Here is an 18667-nt window from a genome sequence, read left to right as displayed (position 1 = left end):
CTAAAAATTCAAAACTGGGATCCACATATGATAGTGAACATGTAACATTTTTCTAAGACTGAGTTACTTCACTAAGTATATTTCTAGTTCCATATATTTTTCCTGCAAATTTCACAATTTGATTTTTCTTTTTACCTGAATAAAAATAAACAGAATGTTTTAATGTGGTATATATACACAATTGGTAATGTGGTATATATACCACATTAAAACATTCTGTTTATTTTTGGCTTTTATATCGGTGATTCAACCCAAGACCTTGAGCATATTAGCCAACGATTCTATCGCTGAGCAACATCTTTGGCCACAAAACTTCTAAATTGTGTCTGATTGCTATAGCAAATGTCAGATGTTTATCACTACACAGGATTTTGGAGCGGGGAGGTGTGCTTTGCTTCCCCGCCCCCCCCCCCAAGATCAGTTCTGGGGATCAAATTGTATGGTAAGGACTGTTATCCTCTGAGCTTTTCATCCCTGTACATTTCTGGCATCCATTCACAGACTGATGGGAATTTAGACTAATGAAATTTCTTAGCTTATGAATAGAGCAGCAGAGAATGTGGTTGTACATATATCTTTGTAACAGGATACTACCCCACACCCAAAGTGAATGAGGATATTTCTTTTCTTACATATTCTAGCATTTGTTGTTATTTCCATGACTTTTGGAGTAAATTGTCCAGAATGCACAGCAAAGAAACATTTATAGCCAGATGTAATGATGCACCCTTTAGGGTTGGGGATTTAGCTCAGTGGTAGAGCGCTTGCCTAGGAAGCGCAAGGCCCTGGGTTCAGTCCCCAGCTCCGAAAAAAAACCAAAAAAAAAAAAAATGGTGCACCCTTTAATCACAGCTCTTGGGAAGCAGAGGCAAGCTTATTTCTGTGAGTTCTAGGTCAACCTGGTCTCTTCAGTTCTACTGGGGTTCATGAAAGAATCCACTGATAAGTTATGCTAGAAATCAAAACAAAACAAAACAAAAACCGGTGTTGTCCTATATTTGTGTGTGTGTGTGTGTGTGTGTGTGTGTGTTCAGAATGTCAGTAATTTGATGAATATGTATAATTGGGAGCTGTCTAACTTGAATACAAAATTACGTGGATAAGGTAGTTCATATTTTTATAAATTTCCTAATACTTATAGTCAGTTTTGGAGTTGCATTTGATTTATTAGTATACTTCTAACTGGAATGTTAGTTCTTTTTTTCACAGTGACAGAACTTGAAAATGAACTATTATAGTTAAATATGTAAGGAAAATTAAAAATTGACATTCATAGAAATTATAAAAAAATCAATGAAACTAAAATATAGAAATGTATATGTAAAGTCATGATAGTTAAAGTAATCACCTAAATAACTACGATGTATTACGATGTTCTTTGCTTTCCCTCTGTGAACTTTCCTCTGCCATCTTACAGAGAGAGTTTACTTCCTGTTTAGAAGGCCCTCCTTAGCCAGGTGATGGCTCACATCTTTAATACCAGCACTGGCAGCCAGCACATTCCAAGAAGGAAATCCTGTCTCAGTAATGAAAAGGGGTCCCTCCTTATTTCATTCCTTTTCATTCTCCCCTTTCTTTTTCCTTATTTTTCTCTTTTTCATTTTTGCTTTTTTTGTAAGCCTATACTCCCTGATTTTTATTTTTTGAGACAGGGTCTCTCAGTATGTAGCCCTGGTTGTCCTGGAACTCATAGAAATCCACCTGCATTCCCTCCCAGATACTGGATTAAAGGCATGCACCAGCACACCTGGCTCAGTGTCTGCTGTTTTGTTTTAGTTACATTTATTTGTGTGTGTGCATGAATGTGCCCATTCACATTGCATGGAGCTACTTCAAGTATCAGTTAGATCCCCTGAGGTTGAATGTTATAAGAAAATTCACAATTGTTGGATATATAGGTTTTATTTTGAATGTTTTGCATTCTGCTTCAATAAGCATATGGGGGAAGATTGGTTTTCTCTTGTAGAGGATGTCATTTCGCACTGTGAAAACAGTATTCATTGACAGTTTTGAAAATGATAAAGCACAAGGTATCTGTCTTAACGCTAATTATTACTCCAGATTCCATGTGGAAGAACCTAGGTTTTTATAAAGTTTTGTTGCAAACTCTTGGCTACACTAGATTCTTTTTTTCTTCTTTAGGACTCTCTGGAAGAAAAGCGGAAGCAGCAGCGATCTGAGCGCTTGGAACGGATTTTCCAACTTAGTGAGGCTCATGGGGCTCTGGCACCGGTGTATGGGACTGAAGTCCTGGATTTCTGTACCTTGCCCCAACCTGTTGCCAGCCCCATTGGCCCTCGTTCTCCTGGCCCCAGCCACCCCATCTTTTGGACTTACACTGAGGCTGCCCATCAAGCTGTACTGTTTCCCCAGCAGCGACTAGACCAGCTGTCGGAAATCATTGAGAGGTTGGCAGGGCTAAGTGCTGATGGGGAATGGGTCTTGAGGCTTAGTTCTTAGGGCTAATGAAGGTGCTAGTTTCTATGGTATTTCAAGGTCATATCTTTTACAGTGTTTACTTTCTTCTTCCTTTCACAGATTCATCTTTGTCATGCCTCCTGTGGAGGCACCTCCCCCTTCCCTGCATGCCTGCCACCCACCTCCTTGGCTGGCCCCTCATCAGGCAGCCTTCCAGGAGCAATTAGCCTGTGAGCTCTGGCCCCGAGCCCGTCCTTTGCACCGTATTGTATGTAATATGCGAACTCAGTTTCCTGACTTGAGACTCATCCAATATGATTGTGGTGAGTTCTTGTCCATTTCAATACCCTCAGTACTTGTTTTGTTTGAGACAAAGTCTTGTGTATCCCAAGATGTCCTCTGACTTGCTGCTAGTGCGGAGGATGACTTTGAACTCCTCCACACCAAATTATTCCTGAGTTTTTGTCTCAAGACAGTTTACATCAAAGAAACGATGCTTAGAGGCAACATTTGGGAGCTTTTGTGGAAATGATGTTTATGTGATGTTAATTGATTTATTTATCCAGTGTTTGTCATGAACATCTGTCATTTTGCTTATCATACGGGATAGTGAGTGAGACATCATAGCATACAAGCACACCTTTAATCTCAGCAAGGCAAGCAGATCTCTGAGTTCAAGGTCATGCTAGTTTACAGAGGTTCCAGGACAGCCAGTGCTGCATAGAGAAACATCTTAAAAAACCCAGAAGTTATGGGAAAAGGCAGCTGTGTCTGAGGTGCATATCTGTAAACCTAACACTTAGGACAAAGAAGTGGGAGGATTGCTACAAGTTTAAGACTAGTCTATAGGGGTTGGGGATTTGGCTCAGTGGTAGAGCGCTTACCTAGGAAGCGCAAGGTCCTGGGTTCGGTCCCCAGCCCCGGGGAAAAAAAAAAAAAAAGACTAGTCTATAAAGTAAGTTTGGCAGTGCAGGGCTATAAAACAAGACTGCCTTAGTTCATGGGAAATGGTTTGTGGTGATATTAGAGTGCACATCTAAAGACAAGAATCCTTATATTGAACATAATGCATTTGGCTTCAAGAAACAAAGCCAAGGTTTTACAGTCACTTAAACCACAAGGACATTTATTGTTTACATAGTGAGAAATTCTGAAAATGATAATTTAAAACCTTTGTGTATCTAGGACCATCTTATTTGCCTGCCCTGTATACAACCCTTACCTCTTACTCTCAGCCCTTTTATTCTCCTGCTGCTTCTTATCATTCTTACTATTATATATTTTGTTGTTGTTGTTTTTGAAATGGGGTTTCTCTATATAGCCCTGGCTGTCCTGGAACTCACTCTGTAGACCAGGCTGGCCTTGAACTCAGAAATCCACTTGCCTTTGCCTTTGCCTCTCTACCAGGATTAAAGCTGTGTGATACCTCTGCCCAGCTGAAAAGTGGAATTTTTATTCAGCAGATGGAATGCAATATATGAGAGAAAAATAGATTCTTTGGGTTGGGCACCTGGGACTGTAGTACCTGCCTATAATCCCAGCATTTGAGACACAAATAATGTGCAGGAGAGTAGCTTGAGGCCAACCCTCTTCATATAGTAGGACCTGGTCATAAAGGAAAAAGAAAAAATTTTTGGGGTTGGGGATTTAGCTCAGTGGTAGAGCGCTTGCCTAGGAAGCGCAAGGCCCTGGGTTCGGTCCCCAGCTCCGAAAAAAAAGAACCAAAAAAAAAAAAATTTTTTTTCTTGTGCCTATAATGTGTCTGTTCATACATGAATATCCATGTGCTCTTGCCTGCATATGAGTGTAGAGACCAGAGATCAAAGCTCTCAGTGATAAGTGCTTTCCTAGCATACATGAGGCCCCAAATTCAATCCCGAGCTCGAATGCACGCATGAAAACTTGGAGCTGAAAATAAAGTAACTCCCAAGTTTCAACTGAGGTTGTCCTAGGTATCCAACACTACCAAAACTCTTTATTACTCTGTTAGTTTTCTGTAGCATAAGGTCCAAGACAGTTTATGTGTGTTGAATTCATGTGAGTTCTAGAACTGACTGGAATTGTCAGACTTGACAGTGAGTACCTTTATTCACTGGTCTTGGTAGCTGAGTTACTGGAAATAATATACATGTTGTTTCTGTTTTAGTGTTTTTTTTTTTTAACATGTATTTTATGTGAGTGTTTTGCCTGTATGTATATATTTGTGCTATGTGCATGTCTGCTGCCCATGCTCTATGCAAGAGCACTTTTTTCTTGGAGTCCAGTGTCATTTGTGTTTGTCATAAGATAACTAGATAACCCTCTTACCATCCTAGCCTGTCTTTTTCTATGCTTGTAATCTGATCTTAAGTTCCTTTCTGTAAACCTTGACTATAGATTTGTTGATAATTCTTATGTGAATCTATTCTCATTTTAGCTGACATGACTGGTTAATACTTTAAGATTTCTTCCTTTAAACACTGAGAACACACACTCCTACTCTATCCCCTGATGATCTGTTGCTGTGTGGCTTCAGCCCTAGATTAAAGAGGAATTAAGTCCAAATAGAAATACACTATAAAGAAGAACCTTTAAGGGTAAAATAGAGAGTTAAATGGTTTTTATTCATTGGACTAGTTGAAACTGTAGTTTTCTAGTATTACTTTCTTTATACCGTCATGTAGTTAACTACTTGTATTCCTTTATTTATTTTTTTTTTCTTCTTTTTTTTCGGAGCTGGGGACCGAACCCAGGGTCTTGCGCTTGCTAGGCAAGCGCTCTACCACTGAGCTAAATCCCCAACCCCTATTTATTTATTTTTTATTTATTTTTTCAGGAAAGTTGCAGACATTGGCAGTGCTCTTACGGCAGCTTAAGGCGGAGGGCCACCGGGTGCTCATTTTCACCCAGATGACCCGAATGCTGGATGTATTAGAGCAGTTTCTCACCTACCATGGCCACCTATATTTGCGTCTGGATGGGTCTACTAGAGTCGAGCAGAGACAGGTAACTTAGGCATCCGTAGCCCTCTAGAAACTTACCTCAGTTTCTGTTTCTTTTTCTCAAGCTCTCAGCTTAAAGAAGGGACCTTAAAAATTAAAGTCTTTGGTTTGTTTTGGGAATAAATCTCCAAATACCATCTTTTTTCCCTTCTAGGCCTTGATGGAACGGTTCAATGCAGACAAACGCATATTCTGCTTCATCCTTTCAACTCGAAGTGGGGGTGTGGGTGTGAACCTGACAGGAGCAGACACTGTTGTTTTTTATGACAGCGACTGGAATCCCACCATGGATGCTCAGGCCCAGGATCGTTGTCACCGAATTGGTCAAACTCGAGATGTCCACATCTATAGGTATCACCTAATGTTTCCTCACCTCCCTTCCTCTTTATGTGTAGGGCATCCTTGATATATTTGTACTTTTTACACTTCACTTCTCATTTTCTAGGCTTATCAGTGAACGGACAGTAGAAGAGAACATTCTTAAAAAGGCAAATCAGAAGAGAATGTTAGGAGATATGGCCATTGAGGGAGGCAACTTCACTACAGCCTATTTTAAACAGGTACCAAATAAAATCTTTCTATCTAAACAGAAGAGAACTTCTATTCTTAAAAGAGTTACCCAGTTGCTAGACAGCTACTGCTTTGACCTCCACAGATCTCTCTGAGTTGGTAGTACCTCTCATACTTCCAGACCTCAGTTTTTGTCCTTGAAGTGATATATTCTGTTGGTTGACCTCTCCCCTCTGTTATATCCAATAGCAGACCATCAGGGAACTGTTTGATATGCCTCTGGAGGAGCCACCTGGCTCATCTGTGTCTTCTGTTCCTGAGGAAGAGGAGGAGACTGTGGCCAGTAAACAGACACATATTTTGGAGCAGGTAACAGAAGAGGTCATTCGTAAGATAGCACTGTTGCTCAAATACATGTTGTCTTTCCTTTTCTCTGGAGTTTGTCCAGGAAAACTATAGTTTCTACTGATTCCCAGATTATAGTCAGTGCTATATTTCATTTTGATTTTTCTTTTGTTTTTAAAGATTATAATGTGATTGCATCATTTCCCCCTTCCTTTTCCTGCCTCCAAGCCTTAGCTCTCCTTGTCATTCAAATTCATGGCCTCTTTTTTACTTAATTGTTACATATACACATGTGTAAAAGTACGTATATATGTATATTCCCAAATAAGTACAACCTGTCCAGTCCGTATGATCTTACTCACGTATGTTTTCAGAGGAAACTATTTGGTACTAGATAACCGATTAGTAAGTGCGTTCTCCCCCAGGGAAGACCATTTCTCCTCTCAGCATTCCCTAGTTGCTTGCAGTTCTTTGAAGCCTTGTGGTCTTTCCTTGTCCACTTTGGCACACCTATGGCTGTTGTCCTTGTCCAACCTGTTGTTAGGCAGTCATATCTGAGACTTTATGGTTCTGGCATTACTAAGAGACAGTCTCACAGCAAATTCATTGATGTTCAGGCTGGAAAGATAACTCTCTCAGTGGTTAAGAGCACTAGCTACTCTTCCAGAGGTTCTGAGTTCGTTTCCCAGCAGCCTCATGGTGGCTCACAACCATCTGTAATAGAATCTGATTTCTTCTTCTAGTGTGCATGAAAACAGAGCACTCATATATATTAAATAAATAAATATTTTTTTAAAAACTCCCTGATCTTTTCTCTGGCGTTTACAATCTTTCTGCCCCCTCTTCCAAAATATGCACTGATGGGTGGGGCAGTTATTTTGTAGATAAGTCCATTGAGACCATGCTCCACAACTCCACATTTTTTTTTTTTTTTTTTTTTTTTTTTGGTTCTTTTTTTTTGGAGTTGGGTACCGAACCGAGGGCCTTGCGCTTCCTAGGCAAGCGCTCTACCACTGAGCTAAATCCCCAACCCCACAACTCCACATTTTAATTGGTGGTTGTTTGTTATAGGCTTTTGGATTCTGTTGTTGTTATTTGGTCTTATCGCTGTTGCTACTTTTATTGTTTGGTTTTGATGTTTTGGGGTGGGGATGGTGAGACAGGATTTTCTGTATAACCCTTGCTTCCCTGAAACATGCTCTATAGACAAGGCTGGCCTGGAACTCAGAGATCTGCCCTCTGAGTGCCAGGATTAGAGGGATTAAAGGTATATGCCTCCACCACCAGGTTGAGATTTTTTTCTCGATGAGAGATGAGAACTTCTATAATCTGTAGGCATAAGAAAGAATATTGAGAATATGGTTAAGGATTATACTGGTTTTGTGAAGTAGTAGATGTAGGTTTTCCTTTAAGATTCATGACTTCATTAACTGTGTGTTTTCAGTACTGGGAATGATCTTCTCTTGTTGAGCGGGGTAGTAGTTGTGTATATTTTGTTTTTTGTTTTGTTCTTTTTCGTTTTGAGAGGTGAGGGGTAGGGTAAGATAGAGTCTTTATATGTAGCCCTGACTCTCCTGGAATTCAGTACATAGACCAGGCTGGCTTTGAACTCAGAAGAGATCCATCAGCCTCTGTCTCCCCCATGGTATGTGTGTCTATATACCTGGCATAGTTAGTGTTTTAAGTATGTTACTTGTTTAGTAGAGAAAAATACAGGATTTGGAGTTTTGAGTGCGAATTTTTATTTTAACTATGCTAGGTTTGTCTTATTTTATGAAATGGAAGTCACATTATATAACCCAGGCTGCTCTTGAGCTGCTGGGCTCAAGCCATTCTGCCTTTGAATAGCAGTGCTTTTTGATAATTTTACTCATTGAGCCAATTTGGAAACTTCTATGCTTATTAACCTCACATTCTACTTTTCTGTATTGTAACTCTTTGAATTAAGTGATTATTGTAATTACTGTTTTATTGCTGTGAAGAGACACCATGACCTAGGCAAGTGTTACAAGATTAAGCATTTAATTGGGGACCAGCCTACAGCTTCAGGTTTGTATGTTATCATCATGGTAGAGAGCACGGCTATACAGTAAGTGTTGGAGCAGTCGCTGAGAGCTTTATGATACTGAATTGTGGGCAGCAGGCAGAGAGATTAAAACCTCAAAGTCCACTCCCGAAAACAAACTTTTTCCAACAAGGCCATACCTTAAATCCTTCTGAAACTGTTTACCAAACTGGGGACTAAACATGCAAATATATGAGCCTATGAGGGTCATTCTCATTCAAACCACTACAGAGATCTATGTAAAACATCCCTTGTATATGGTTTTCAGATGTGGAAGCCATAAAAAGTTAATTGGTTAATTTTTTTTGGTTGTGGTTTTAAGAAAATTCTCCATAGCTCTGGCTATCCTGGAACACACTCTGTAGACCAGGTTGTCCTCAAATTCAGAGATCTGTCTGCTTCTGCCTCCCAGGTGCTGGGATTAAAGGCATAAACCATTATGATCAGCTTGGAAAGTCTTTTTAACTTTTTAAATATTGCATTTTTGACTTAGTGTGTACATGTGTAGGTGTGCATGCCATAACACCTGTGTGGATGCTAGAGGACAATTTGGGTAATAGTTTTATGTCTTTCCATTGCGTTCATCCCCAGAATCAAAGCAAGCATCTTTACCCGCTGAGTTATCTTCCCAACCTAGATTTTAAGGTTTTGGATATTTATTTGTTTCTTTGTTTGGAGATAGGGTAAAACCCTAACTTAAGACAGGTCTATGAACAGGCTACAAATATGACTCAAGTGCTTCAAGAAGAAACTTTAGCCATGGGTGATCTATGTGTGTTTGAGTCTAGCTCAGTCTGCTCAGTCTGCAGCTACTCAAAGAAGCATATGGAAGGTTACCTATCAGATACTTTCTTGTTGCTGGGCATATACTCTAGACTTATCATTTTTTTAAATATTTATTTATTGTGTATGGGGTGGGTAAACACATGCCACAGTTTACATTTGGAGGTTAGAGGACAGCTCAATAGGTTTTGTGGGAATCAGTGATCTCCTTTTAAATATAAATTTCAAAGATACAACTCTTGTCATCAGGTTTAGTGACAAGTGCATTTAACCCACTAAGCTAATTCAGTGGCCCATAGGTAGGTAGCTTCTCTTGGTGCATTTGATGTGAATCTAATTAATGGTGAGGTGTGTGTGTGTGTGTGTGTGTGTGTGTGTGTGTGTGTGTGTGTGTACGTGTACGTGTACATGGGTGCAAGTGCTCACATAGTCCAGAAGGGAGCATTGGAATCCCTGGAGCTACTAGTGTACAGGGTGTTATGAGTCACTTAGAGTAGGTACTGGGAATTGAAAGGATCTTTTACAAGCGCAATAGGAATTCAAAGCCATCTCTCCAGGCCTTACTTCATGGTTTCGTTTCTGGAAGCTTGCATTCAGGCAAGTACTCCACCAGCTACACCCTTCCTTGACCTATTCCTACATTTCTTAAAAGATAACTCTAAGACTGATTATAAAGGAAAAGAAGCAGAGATAAAGGACTCTATTTTAGAGTCCCTAATGAGAGAGCTAGTGAAATCCATTGTGTCATGTGTTGAGCATTGAGCTGCTTTGATAAATCTAGTGTTCCAGAACATTGCTGAGTTGATTTATAAATCTGTTTGGTGTTTGCTTGTTTGTTTTTCAAGACAGGGTTTCTCTGTGTCCTGGCCACCCTGGAACTCTATGTAGGCAGAGCTGGCCTTGAACTCACAAAGAGCCACCTGCCTCTGCCTTCTTAGCACTAGGATTAGTGCTTAGAGCACCACCACAGCTAGAGTAAATCTGTTTTTATATAAACCCAGATTCAATTTTTTTTTCTTTTTTTCGGAGCTGGGGACCGAACCCAGGGCCTTGCAGTTGCTAGGCAAGTGCTGTACCACTGAGCTAAATCCCCAACCCCAGATTCAATTTTTTTAATTAATTTTTTTTTTTTAATTTGAGATAGGTCTCAAATATGTAGACCTGGCTGCCTTGGATCTCTTTATTTAGACCAGGCTGGCTTAGAATGCAGATCTACCTACCATTGCCTCCTGAGAGCTGGAATCAACAGTGTGTACTGCCACACCCAAATGCCTCAAGTGTTTCTCCAGGAATTAAATGGCAGGCATACTGGAGGCAGTAGTAGATGGGACTCTAAATTTAAAGACAACTTGATCTACACAGTGTATTCCAAGCCAGCCAGGGCCACATAGCTTGTTACTCTTGTCATAAATAAAAGGTAAATTAAAAGATGTAACTTTATTTTATTTTGTTTTGAGACAGGGTCTTGTCATGTGTTTGGTTGACCTGGAACATTCTATATAGAGCAGGCTGACCTCAAACTTGCAACGATCCCATTTCTCCCTCCTGAGGGCTGAGTATATGGACATATACCTGCAACATGCCTAGAAAATTTGGGTGGGGAGGGTGTTTTCTAAGATTTTTTTTGTATTTTTAGTTATGTGTCTATGTGTAGGTACTGTGAGAGGTCAAAGGGGCTCTTCTCCCTCCTCTTTTCTCTTTGAAAAAAAAATTTTTATTGTTCATTATAAGCAGTATGTGCTACAACATGTATATGGAGGTAAGAGAACAACTTTCTCTAACCCATCTCCTTCTACTGTGGATTCTGAGGATACAGGTTATCAGGCTTGCTGGGCAATTGCCTTTTACCCACTGAGCCATCTTTCTGGCCTCCATGTTCTTAAATTTCTTATTTATATGTGCTTTGTTTTCTGTGTACCTCGAAGGCATTGTGTCGGGCAGAAGATGAAGAAGATATCCGTGCAGCCACTCAGGCCAAAGCTGAACAAGTGGCTGAGCTTGCAGAATTTAATGAAAATGAGGGGTTTCCTGCTGGTGAAGGAGAGGAGGCCAGTCGACCGGGGCCTGAGGATGAAGAGATGTCCAGAGCTGAACAGGAAATTGCTGCCCTTGTAGAACAGGTCGGTGTTGGATCCACTACCTCTTGTCCGATCGGTCATAACGTAGCCAGGACTCTTCTCCCCCCCGTCTTTCCTGGTGGTAGTAAATAATGGTGATAGACCCTGAATTCCAGGTCCTTATGTTTATCAACTTTTATCCTCCCTTCAGCTGACTCCCATTGAGCGCTATGCCATGAAGTTCCTAGAAGCTTCATTGGAGGAAGTAAGCCGAGAGGAGCTCAAACAGGCAGAAGTAAGTCTTAAGTAGGAAGTAAGGGGATCAAGATAGTGGAAAGCTGTTTTCCTACCATGCCTTGCTCTGCTCTGTCTCTTCCTGACACCATTGGGCTATGTTGTTGATAGGAACAAGTGGAAGCTGCCCGAAAAGACCTGGACCAAGCGAAGGAGGAGGTGTTTCGACTACCCCAAGAAGAAGAAGAAGGGCCAGGGGCTGGGGACGAAATGTCTTGTGCAACTAGTGGAGTCAGCCACCGGCGTAGCAAGAAAGTCAAGGCTCCTGAGAGGCTGGGGACTCGCGTCAGTGAACGTCTTCGTGGAGCTCGGGCCGAAACTCAAGGAGCAAACCACACTCCTGTTACATCTTCCCATCAAACCTGCAACACCTTCGTGCCTCCCCGATGCAGCCCTGTGAGAGAACGAATTCCCAGGCCAGTTCCTAGGCCTAGACCTGCTCCTCCTCCTGCTCCTCCTGCTCCCCCTCCTGCTGCTCCTCCTTCTGCTCCTGCTTCTGTTCCAGCTCCTGCTCCTGCTCCTGCTCCTCCTCCTCCTGTTCCTCCTCCTCCTCCTGCTCCTTCTCCTCCTGCTCCTTCTCCTGCTCCTCCTGCTCCTGCTCCTGGTCCTCCTCCTCCTGCTCCTGCTGCTTCAGTTGCTTCTGCTCCTGCTTCTGCTATAACTTCTGCCCTAGCCACAGCTCCAATACCCATTTCAGCCCCAAATCCAGTAACCATTCTTCCTGTTCATATCTTGCCTTCTCCTGCACCTCTGCTTCAACTTCCTCCTTGTTCTTCTCCTGCTTCTACCCCTCCTTCTGCCTGTACCCCTCTACCCACTTGTACCCCCTTACCAGCTCAAACCTCTCTATTAACCTCTTCTTCACCAGCCCCACTTGATTCCCTTCCTGTTCCCATCTCTCCTGGGGTTACCAACCTCCTCTTGGACTCAGGGGAAGTAGAGATGTGTACACAAGAGTTGGCACCTGTGGAGTCTCTAGAGCTGCCTGGAATGACCAATTCTGAAGCTTCCCTGGTTAGTCTTGTGCCTCCAAATGATCTTTTGCCAGTAGCTGTTGATGCCCTGCCTGAATCAGAGAAGAATCTTCCTTTAATTCCTGCACCCAGTTCAACTCTGGAAGCTGAGAGCATCCCGGATGATCAGGAGCAGGAGGTGCCAGGTCCTGTGGAGGGGACCAATCGCACACTGCTACCTGGTGGTGGGGAGTTGACCGTGAGTCTGAGTGAGAGCAATGGGCTGGAACTCCCACCCTCAGCAGCATCTGATGAGCCACTTCAGCTATTGGAGACTCACAGGAACTTGGAAGATACAAGAGAGGTTCAGACCCCAGTCTCCAACTCAGAAAAGCCACAAGAACTTGTTAGAGCTGAGGTTATAGCCCCATCAACCTCATCTTCAGCCACCTCCTCTCCTGAGGGTCCTTTGCCTGCCCGCCCTCCACGGCGACGAACCAGTGCTGATGTAGAAATCAGGGGTCAGGGGTCTGGTCGGACAGGACAACCCCCAGGTCCCAAAGTGCTTCGAAAGCTGCCGGGAAGGCTAGTAACTGTGGTGGAGGAAAAAGAACTTGTAAAGCGACGGCGACATCGGGCAACTGCCAGCACCCTAGTACCTGGGGTATCTGAAGTTAGCGCCAGTCCAAGAAGCCCATCGATCCACAGTATGTCAGGGCCAGAATCCTCACCTCCTAGCAGTGGGCCCTGTGAAGCTGCTCCTACATCTTCACTATCTACCCCAACCCAGCATACCTTCATAGCTTGTCGTCACAATGAACTGGGGATAACTGGTGGGGGCAGCCCAGAGAATGGAGAAGGAGCAGAGCTTGCCATCACTCCACCCGCTGTGAAACGGCGGAGGGGGAGGCCTCCCAAGAAGAACAGGTCTCCAGCAGATGCTGGGAGAGGGGTGGATGAGGCACCTTCATCCATCTCTAAGGGGAAAACAAATGGGGTTGACCCAGTCCCTGGGCCTGAAACTGTAACTGCAACTGCTGTGGAGCCTGACCTCAAGCCCCAGCCTCTTGCACCCCAGCCAGTTCACAAACCAGAGCCCATCATCCTATCACCTGTGGAGAAAAGACGGCGTGGGCGTCCCCCTAAAGCAAGGGATTTGCCCATTCCTGGGACCATATCTTCTCCAGGGGATGGCAATTTAGAGAGCCGGACACAGCCACTCCCTTTCCCAGCAACCCTTACCCCACTCCTAGCCTGTCCCACTGCTGTCGCCAACACTGTCACCACTGTCACCATTTCAACATCCCCACCGAAGCGGAAGCGGGGCCGACCTCCCAAGAATCCACCATCACCGAGACCCAGCCAACACCCTGTCTTGGACCCTGATAGCTCTTCTGTTCTTGAGAGTTGTGGACTGGGAGTGCAGCGCCAACCCCTAGGCCAGGCGGAGAGTGAAGGCAGTTCCTCTGATGAGGATGGAAGCCGCCCTCTCACCCGCCTGGCCCGCTTACGGCTTGAAGCTGAGGGGATGCGGGGACGAAAGAGTGAAGGGTCCATGGTGATGGCTGTAATTCAGGATGACCTGGATTTAGCAGATAGTGGGCCAAGTGGGTTAGAACTGACACCGCCTGTGGTCTCGTTAACTCCCAAATTTCGTTCAACCCGCCTGCGTCCAGGGTCTCTAGTCCCCCCACTAGAAACTGAGAAAATGCCTCGCAAAAGATCAGGGGCTCCAGTTGGGAGTTCTGGGATGGCAAAACGGGGCCGTTTGCAGCCCCCAAGTCCCTTGGGGCCTGAGGGTTCAGTAGAGGAGTCAGAGGCAGAAGCCTCAGGTGACGAGGAGGAAGGAGATGGAACCCCACGCCGTCGAACTGGTCCCCGCAGGCTCGTTGGGACCACCAACCAAGGGGACCAGCGTATCCTGCGTAGTAGTGCTCCTCCACACCTGTCTATCCCTACTATTAGTCACAGAGGTCGAAAGGCCAAGACGTGAGTGGGCAGCCCCTTCACTTAGGTATCCTACCATGGCCGCTTCCCCATGCCCAGGCCTGACTCTGTTAACCACTACTTGAAGTCTTTGAGGGAAAAAGCCTCCAGGGAGACATAGGGGGCTGTCTTCCTTTCCACCAAAGTAGGGGGTAGGTTACTGGTTGTCATGGAAATGGGGCTTGTCATAACCCCCCTTCTCTCCTATCCCATATGGCTGGGCAGTGTTAAGGGTGGCAAGATAGTTTCTGTCCCCACCCCCTTGTACTTGATTCCCCAGCTGTCTTTCACAGCCTCAAACCCTTAGGGAAAGGGGGGAGGGGCTTTTCAATGAGGTGGGGTGGGTTTGTTTTTTTTTTTTTTTTTTTTTTTTTTTTTTTTTTTTTTTTTTAGAAAAAAAAAATAATAAACTTAGTTTCTGTACAAGCATCCGTGTAAGGAGGCTTCTGATTTTCTGGTCTGGTGGAGGGTTGGGTGGGAACTTGGACGTCATTTTTCACCTCCCTCTTGCAATGACTTTTTGCCTGATCTCCAATCCAAGATTCTATACCCTTGAAACAGAACTTAATCCCTCTCCCAGCCCTCCCTCCCCCAAAAAAGGAAAGATTGTCAAGTCTGATCTGGTAGGCTGTGTAGTCTTTTAGACCATCCAGATGAACTCTTTTCTCTGACTCTTGAACTTTCCCGCGGCTCTCCGACGTCTGGGAGTTCCCTGTCAGTCTCCTCGCTCAGGTGCTTCCTTACACTCCTATCTTCAGAAAGCAGGCATCCTCCATTTGCTCATGCCTTAGCCCTCCTCTGCTCTCCATCTAGCCAAACTGGTTTGAGTTGGCCATGCCCCTTCCTAGCTCCCTGGGCTCTTCGCATGGTGGCTGGCCCCACAACTCGACCTTGGCTTGCTTGGCCTGGAGCCATGAGTCAGCTTCATCTCCACCCAACCCAAATCAAAACCTGAGGCAGGAGCAGAAACTCACAGTTCTCAAAGCCTATGGCCAGGTAAGAATCTGCTTATATTTATAGTTTCTGACCTGTGCCCTCTCTTGGGCTCTTCTCATTTGCTATTGCAACTTTGCCACATCCTTTTGCTCTCAAATCTCTGCATTTTTGTTACTTGTGGTAGGGATATGTGTGGGCTGTAGGATAATGATAGGACATGAAGGTGGAAAGATGTTTGGTGTGCCAGAGAGCCTGAGTAAAGAAGGCATTGTGTAGATCTCTGTGGGTGAAGTCATTTAGACTCTGCTAATCTGATGGAGTTGTGTGGTCTGAGATAAAATGGAGAGAAGTGGCAAGAAAGTGTAGATAGCCAAGGAGGCGTCTCATGTTCAGGGGTTTGCTTTGAGGCTGGATTTCATGTATCCTCAGATTCTGAGCTAGCAATGCTGGCCTTGAACTTCTTGGTCTTTCTACAAGTTGGTATTATAGATGTCTGCCACCACTCCTGGGTTAGGTGTGGGTTTTTAAGTTTTTGTTTTGTTTTTATAAACATCAGAAAGAACTTAACCATATGATCTTGCCTTTCCTTCATCCTCAGAACTATTCATGCCCAGGTTGGTGGTACATGCCTTTAATCCCAGCACTCAGGAGGCAGAGGCAGGTGGATCTCTGTGAATTCTAGGCCAGCCTGGTCTACATAGCGAGTTCTAGGACAGCCAGGGCTGAACAGAGAAACTGTCAAAATAAATAAACTAAGCACAAAGCCAGAGGCAGGCAGTCTCTGAATTTGAGGACAGCCTTGTCTATATACTGAGTTCTAGGCCAGCTAGGGAGGTTCTGCATAATGAGACCCTGTGTCAAAACAAAATAAAGAAAAGCTACCTAGTCATAAAGTTTTAAGATTCAATTTCTCTCCCGTTTCTTGGTATCTAGGTCAGTTTCCTTCTCTGTACTTGTTGAAGAGTAAGTACATTTACACATGTTTGCCCCTTCAAAAGATTCAGAATCTTAAATTGATGAAAAGGGTTCTAAACATGTACTTAATCTTCTGTCCTGAGTCACTGGAGGAACTTCCCAGTAAGACAGCATTCCTGAGTATGGGGTTAGGACTAGACAGCATGCTTTGAGAAGGGTGGAGTCACCGTGCCCAAGCAAAACCTTATTTGTTGGGCTTAAAAGTGCCTTGACTATATCGCCCACAGGTGATGGAGGACGAGGAGAAGGCAGCGGAGAGCTTGATGAGCAACATGGAAGCTGCTCATTCTCCATCCCCTATCCACTGCTGCTGGCTCCGCCTCCAACACTTGGCAGCTATTAGCATTATCTGTGGCTGTTCTTGCCTGGGAATCATGGCTCTTGTGTTTGCCATCAAGGTGAGGAATAAAATTCCTGTGGGAATGGGTGGGTATAATAAAATGACTGTATCTGACCTGTGTACAGTTAATTAAACGGATCACTAAATATCTGTTGATGCTTAGTTCGGGCTTAGTGCCAGAGTAAGGATACTTTCAAAGAATCAATGTCTTATGAAAGCAGTAGTTGTGAAAATGGATAATTAGAATTCAGCTCATCAATGCTGTAGTACAGGAGAGGCATAGGAACAAGGAAAGATGTACCTAGGGAGGAGGGTAGGAGTACAGCATCTCTGTTAGTAAATGGCTACCAACACATCAAAAAGATGACAGTAAGAATGTAAGTTTAAGAAAGGGTGAGTGTATGCGGATGGAAGGACAATCCGAATAAAGGCAGCAATGTGTACAGAGGTCAAATAAGGAATATTGAGAATTGACATCAAAGGAACCAGATTCCTGAAGGCCTCCAATTCTATACTTGGGCATGTTAACTTTATCCTGAATAATAGCAATTTAAATTTTTTTCAGAGGAGTGACATGGCCAGATTTGTGTTTCAGAAAGGTCTACTCTCAAACCCTCCATTGAGAGTGAATCACAAGGGAGCAAGACTACAGGCAGGCAGACTATTAAATCATGGTGACAAAAATATCCATCGTGTGGAAGGAGCAGTGTAGTTAGTTGTTAGAGAACAATCTGCACCTTCTTTTTTTCTTTTTCTTTTTTTTGTGGTTAGGGTGGAGGTGGGATTACTAGGAATTGAGCCCAGAGTCCTGCCCATGAAAAGTGGATCAACATACACATATACCTAGGCTATTCAAACTAATTTAAACATCATTCTGGAATTTTCTCACTACCTGGATGTATCTTGACAGAAACATTTTCTGTCATCATAAGAATTTCACTGGGTCAAAAATCATAAAAGCAATCCTTCATGATGAAAATGATGATGCCTTTTGGACCATGAGAGAGAAAATGAATGTCGGACAAATAGAAAAGAATGGGACTCTTGCCTTCTTGCTCTTGCTCTCTCCTCTCTCCCCTTCCCCTTCTCCCGATTCTGCTCCCCACCCCATGTGCTCATGGCCTGCTTCTACCACTCCCTCCCCTCCCCTCCCTCCTTCTCTCTGCCTCTACTACCTTCTCAACTCCCCTCCCCATGCCCTGAATAAACTCTATTCTATACTATTAAAAAAAGAAGGAATACAAAGTATTTTCCAGTCTAGAAATGTAATTCAGCAGAGTACTTGGCTAGTATGCACAGGCCCTTGGGTTCCATCCCAAACCACAGAACAGACCAGAGTCATTAAAAATGCAGTCTTGTGACCGCATTTTTGTGACTGTGGCTGGTTTGTATTGCAGATGAGACAAGAAAGAAAAGAAAAGGTTGTAAAATGTTTGTGTGTGTGGTTCTGAGCTATGATAGATCAAGAAATGAAATGGGGCAATGGGTACTTTGTGACGGAAGCAGGGGAAGAATCTAACCAAGAACCTGCCCCCAACAGGCAGAAGAGCGGCATAAGGCAGGCCATTCGGAGGAGGCCATGTACTTGGGGGCCCGGGCCCGGAGACTCATTGTGGCCAGTTTTGCTGTCTGGTTTGCTGTCCTTTTTCTGGGTCCCCTGCTACTGTGGCTGCTCTCCTACACCATTGCTCAGGCTGAGTAGGCCTGGGTGGCCTTTGCTGAGAGACAGTCAAGACCTGGATCCAATCCAACAGTTCGGCAGTGCTCAGTTCTGGTGTCAGGAGTGGTTCGTGGTCCTGTCTGGAAGGATGTTGCCCTTCTCGGGAGCCATTGGAAGAGCTCACCTAGGCTCTTTAAAGCACCTGAGACTCAAGGGGAGGTCAGCCTGCTCTGTTCTTTCATTATCCTCTGCTTCGTCTCCCTTGCCCTTCCTCCTAGGAGCCTCCATTCAGAGAAAGGGATGAAAACCAGTCTTGATTTTATTAGAATTTGTTTTATAATAAAAATCTTTTTTGGTGGTGAAA

The 18667-nt window shown here is 43.8% G+C and overlaps 2 protein-coding genes across 5 annotated transcripts in view; both read left to right on the top strand.

Moving 5' to 3' along the window:
* Positions 1–14821, top strand: part of Srcap (Snf2 related CREBBP activator protein) — a 48893-nt gene extending 34072 nt beyond the window's left edge. For all 4 annotated transcript variants that reach the window (XM_032892565.1, XM_032892562.1, XM_032892563.1 and 1 more), the window contains 9 exons: positions 2143–2408; positions 2539–2741; positions 5234–5403; positions 5554–5750; positions 5845–5959; positions 6159–6278; positions 11028–11222; positions 11371–11454; positions 11565–14821. In XM_032892565.1, the coding sequence (XP_032748456.1) occupies positions 2143–2408; positions 2539–2741; positions 5234–5403; positions 5554–5750; positions 5845–5959; positions 6159–6278; positions 11028–11222; positions 11371–11454; positions 11565–14399 (4185 nt within the window). In that variant the 3' untranslated portion in view covers positions 14400–14821. The remainder of the gene's footprint in view (positions 1–2142; positions 2409–2538; positions 2742–5233; positions 5404–5553; positions 5751–5844; positions 5960–6158; positions 6279–11027; positions 11223–11370; positions 11455–11564) is intronic.
* Positions 14822–14835: 14 nt separating this feature from the next.
* On the top strand, positions 14836–18667 carry Tmem265 (transmembrane protein 265). Its single transcript, XM_032892566.1, has 3 exons — positions 14836–15388; positions 16531–16701; positions 18184–18667. The coding sequence occupies exons 1-3, from the start codon at positions 15227–15229 to the stop codon at positions 18343–18345; spliced, it is 495 nt and encodes a 164-aa protein (XP_032748457.1). The 5' UTR covers positions 14836–15226; the 3' UTR covers positions 18346–18667.

Source organism: Rattus rattus, chromosome 2, assembly GCF_011064425.1.
Source record: "Rattus rattus isolate New Zealand chromosome 2, Rrattus_CSIRO_v1, whole genome shotgun sequence".
Taxonomy (NCBI): Eukaryota; Metazoa; Chordata; class Mammalia; order Rodentia; family Muridae; genus Rattus; species Rattus rattus.
Note: the sequence above shows the minus strand (reverse complement) of the source record. Positions and strands in the feature narration are given on the sequence as shown.

What these genes read in the sequence shown, in the direction of transcription:
- Tmem265 (XM_032892566.1), top strand. Translation starts at nt 15,227, where the DNA reads ATGCCCCTTCCTAGCTCCCTGGGCTCTTCGCATGGTGGCTGGCCCCAC. An exon ending in TTCTCAAAGCCTATGGCCAG is followed by an intron (nt 15,389 to 16,530) that starts GTAAGAATCTGC and finishes TATCGCCCACAG; the next exon opens with GTGATGGAGGACGAGGAGAA. An exon ending in CTCTTGTGTTTGCCATCAAG is followed by an intron (nt 16,702 to 18,183) that starts GTGAGGAATAAA and finishes TGCCCCCAACAG; the next exon opens with GCAGAAGAGCGGCATAAGGC.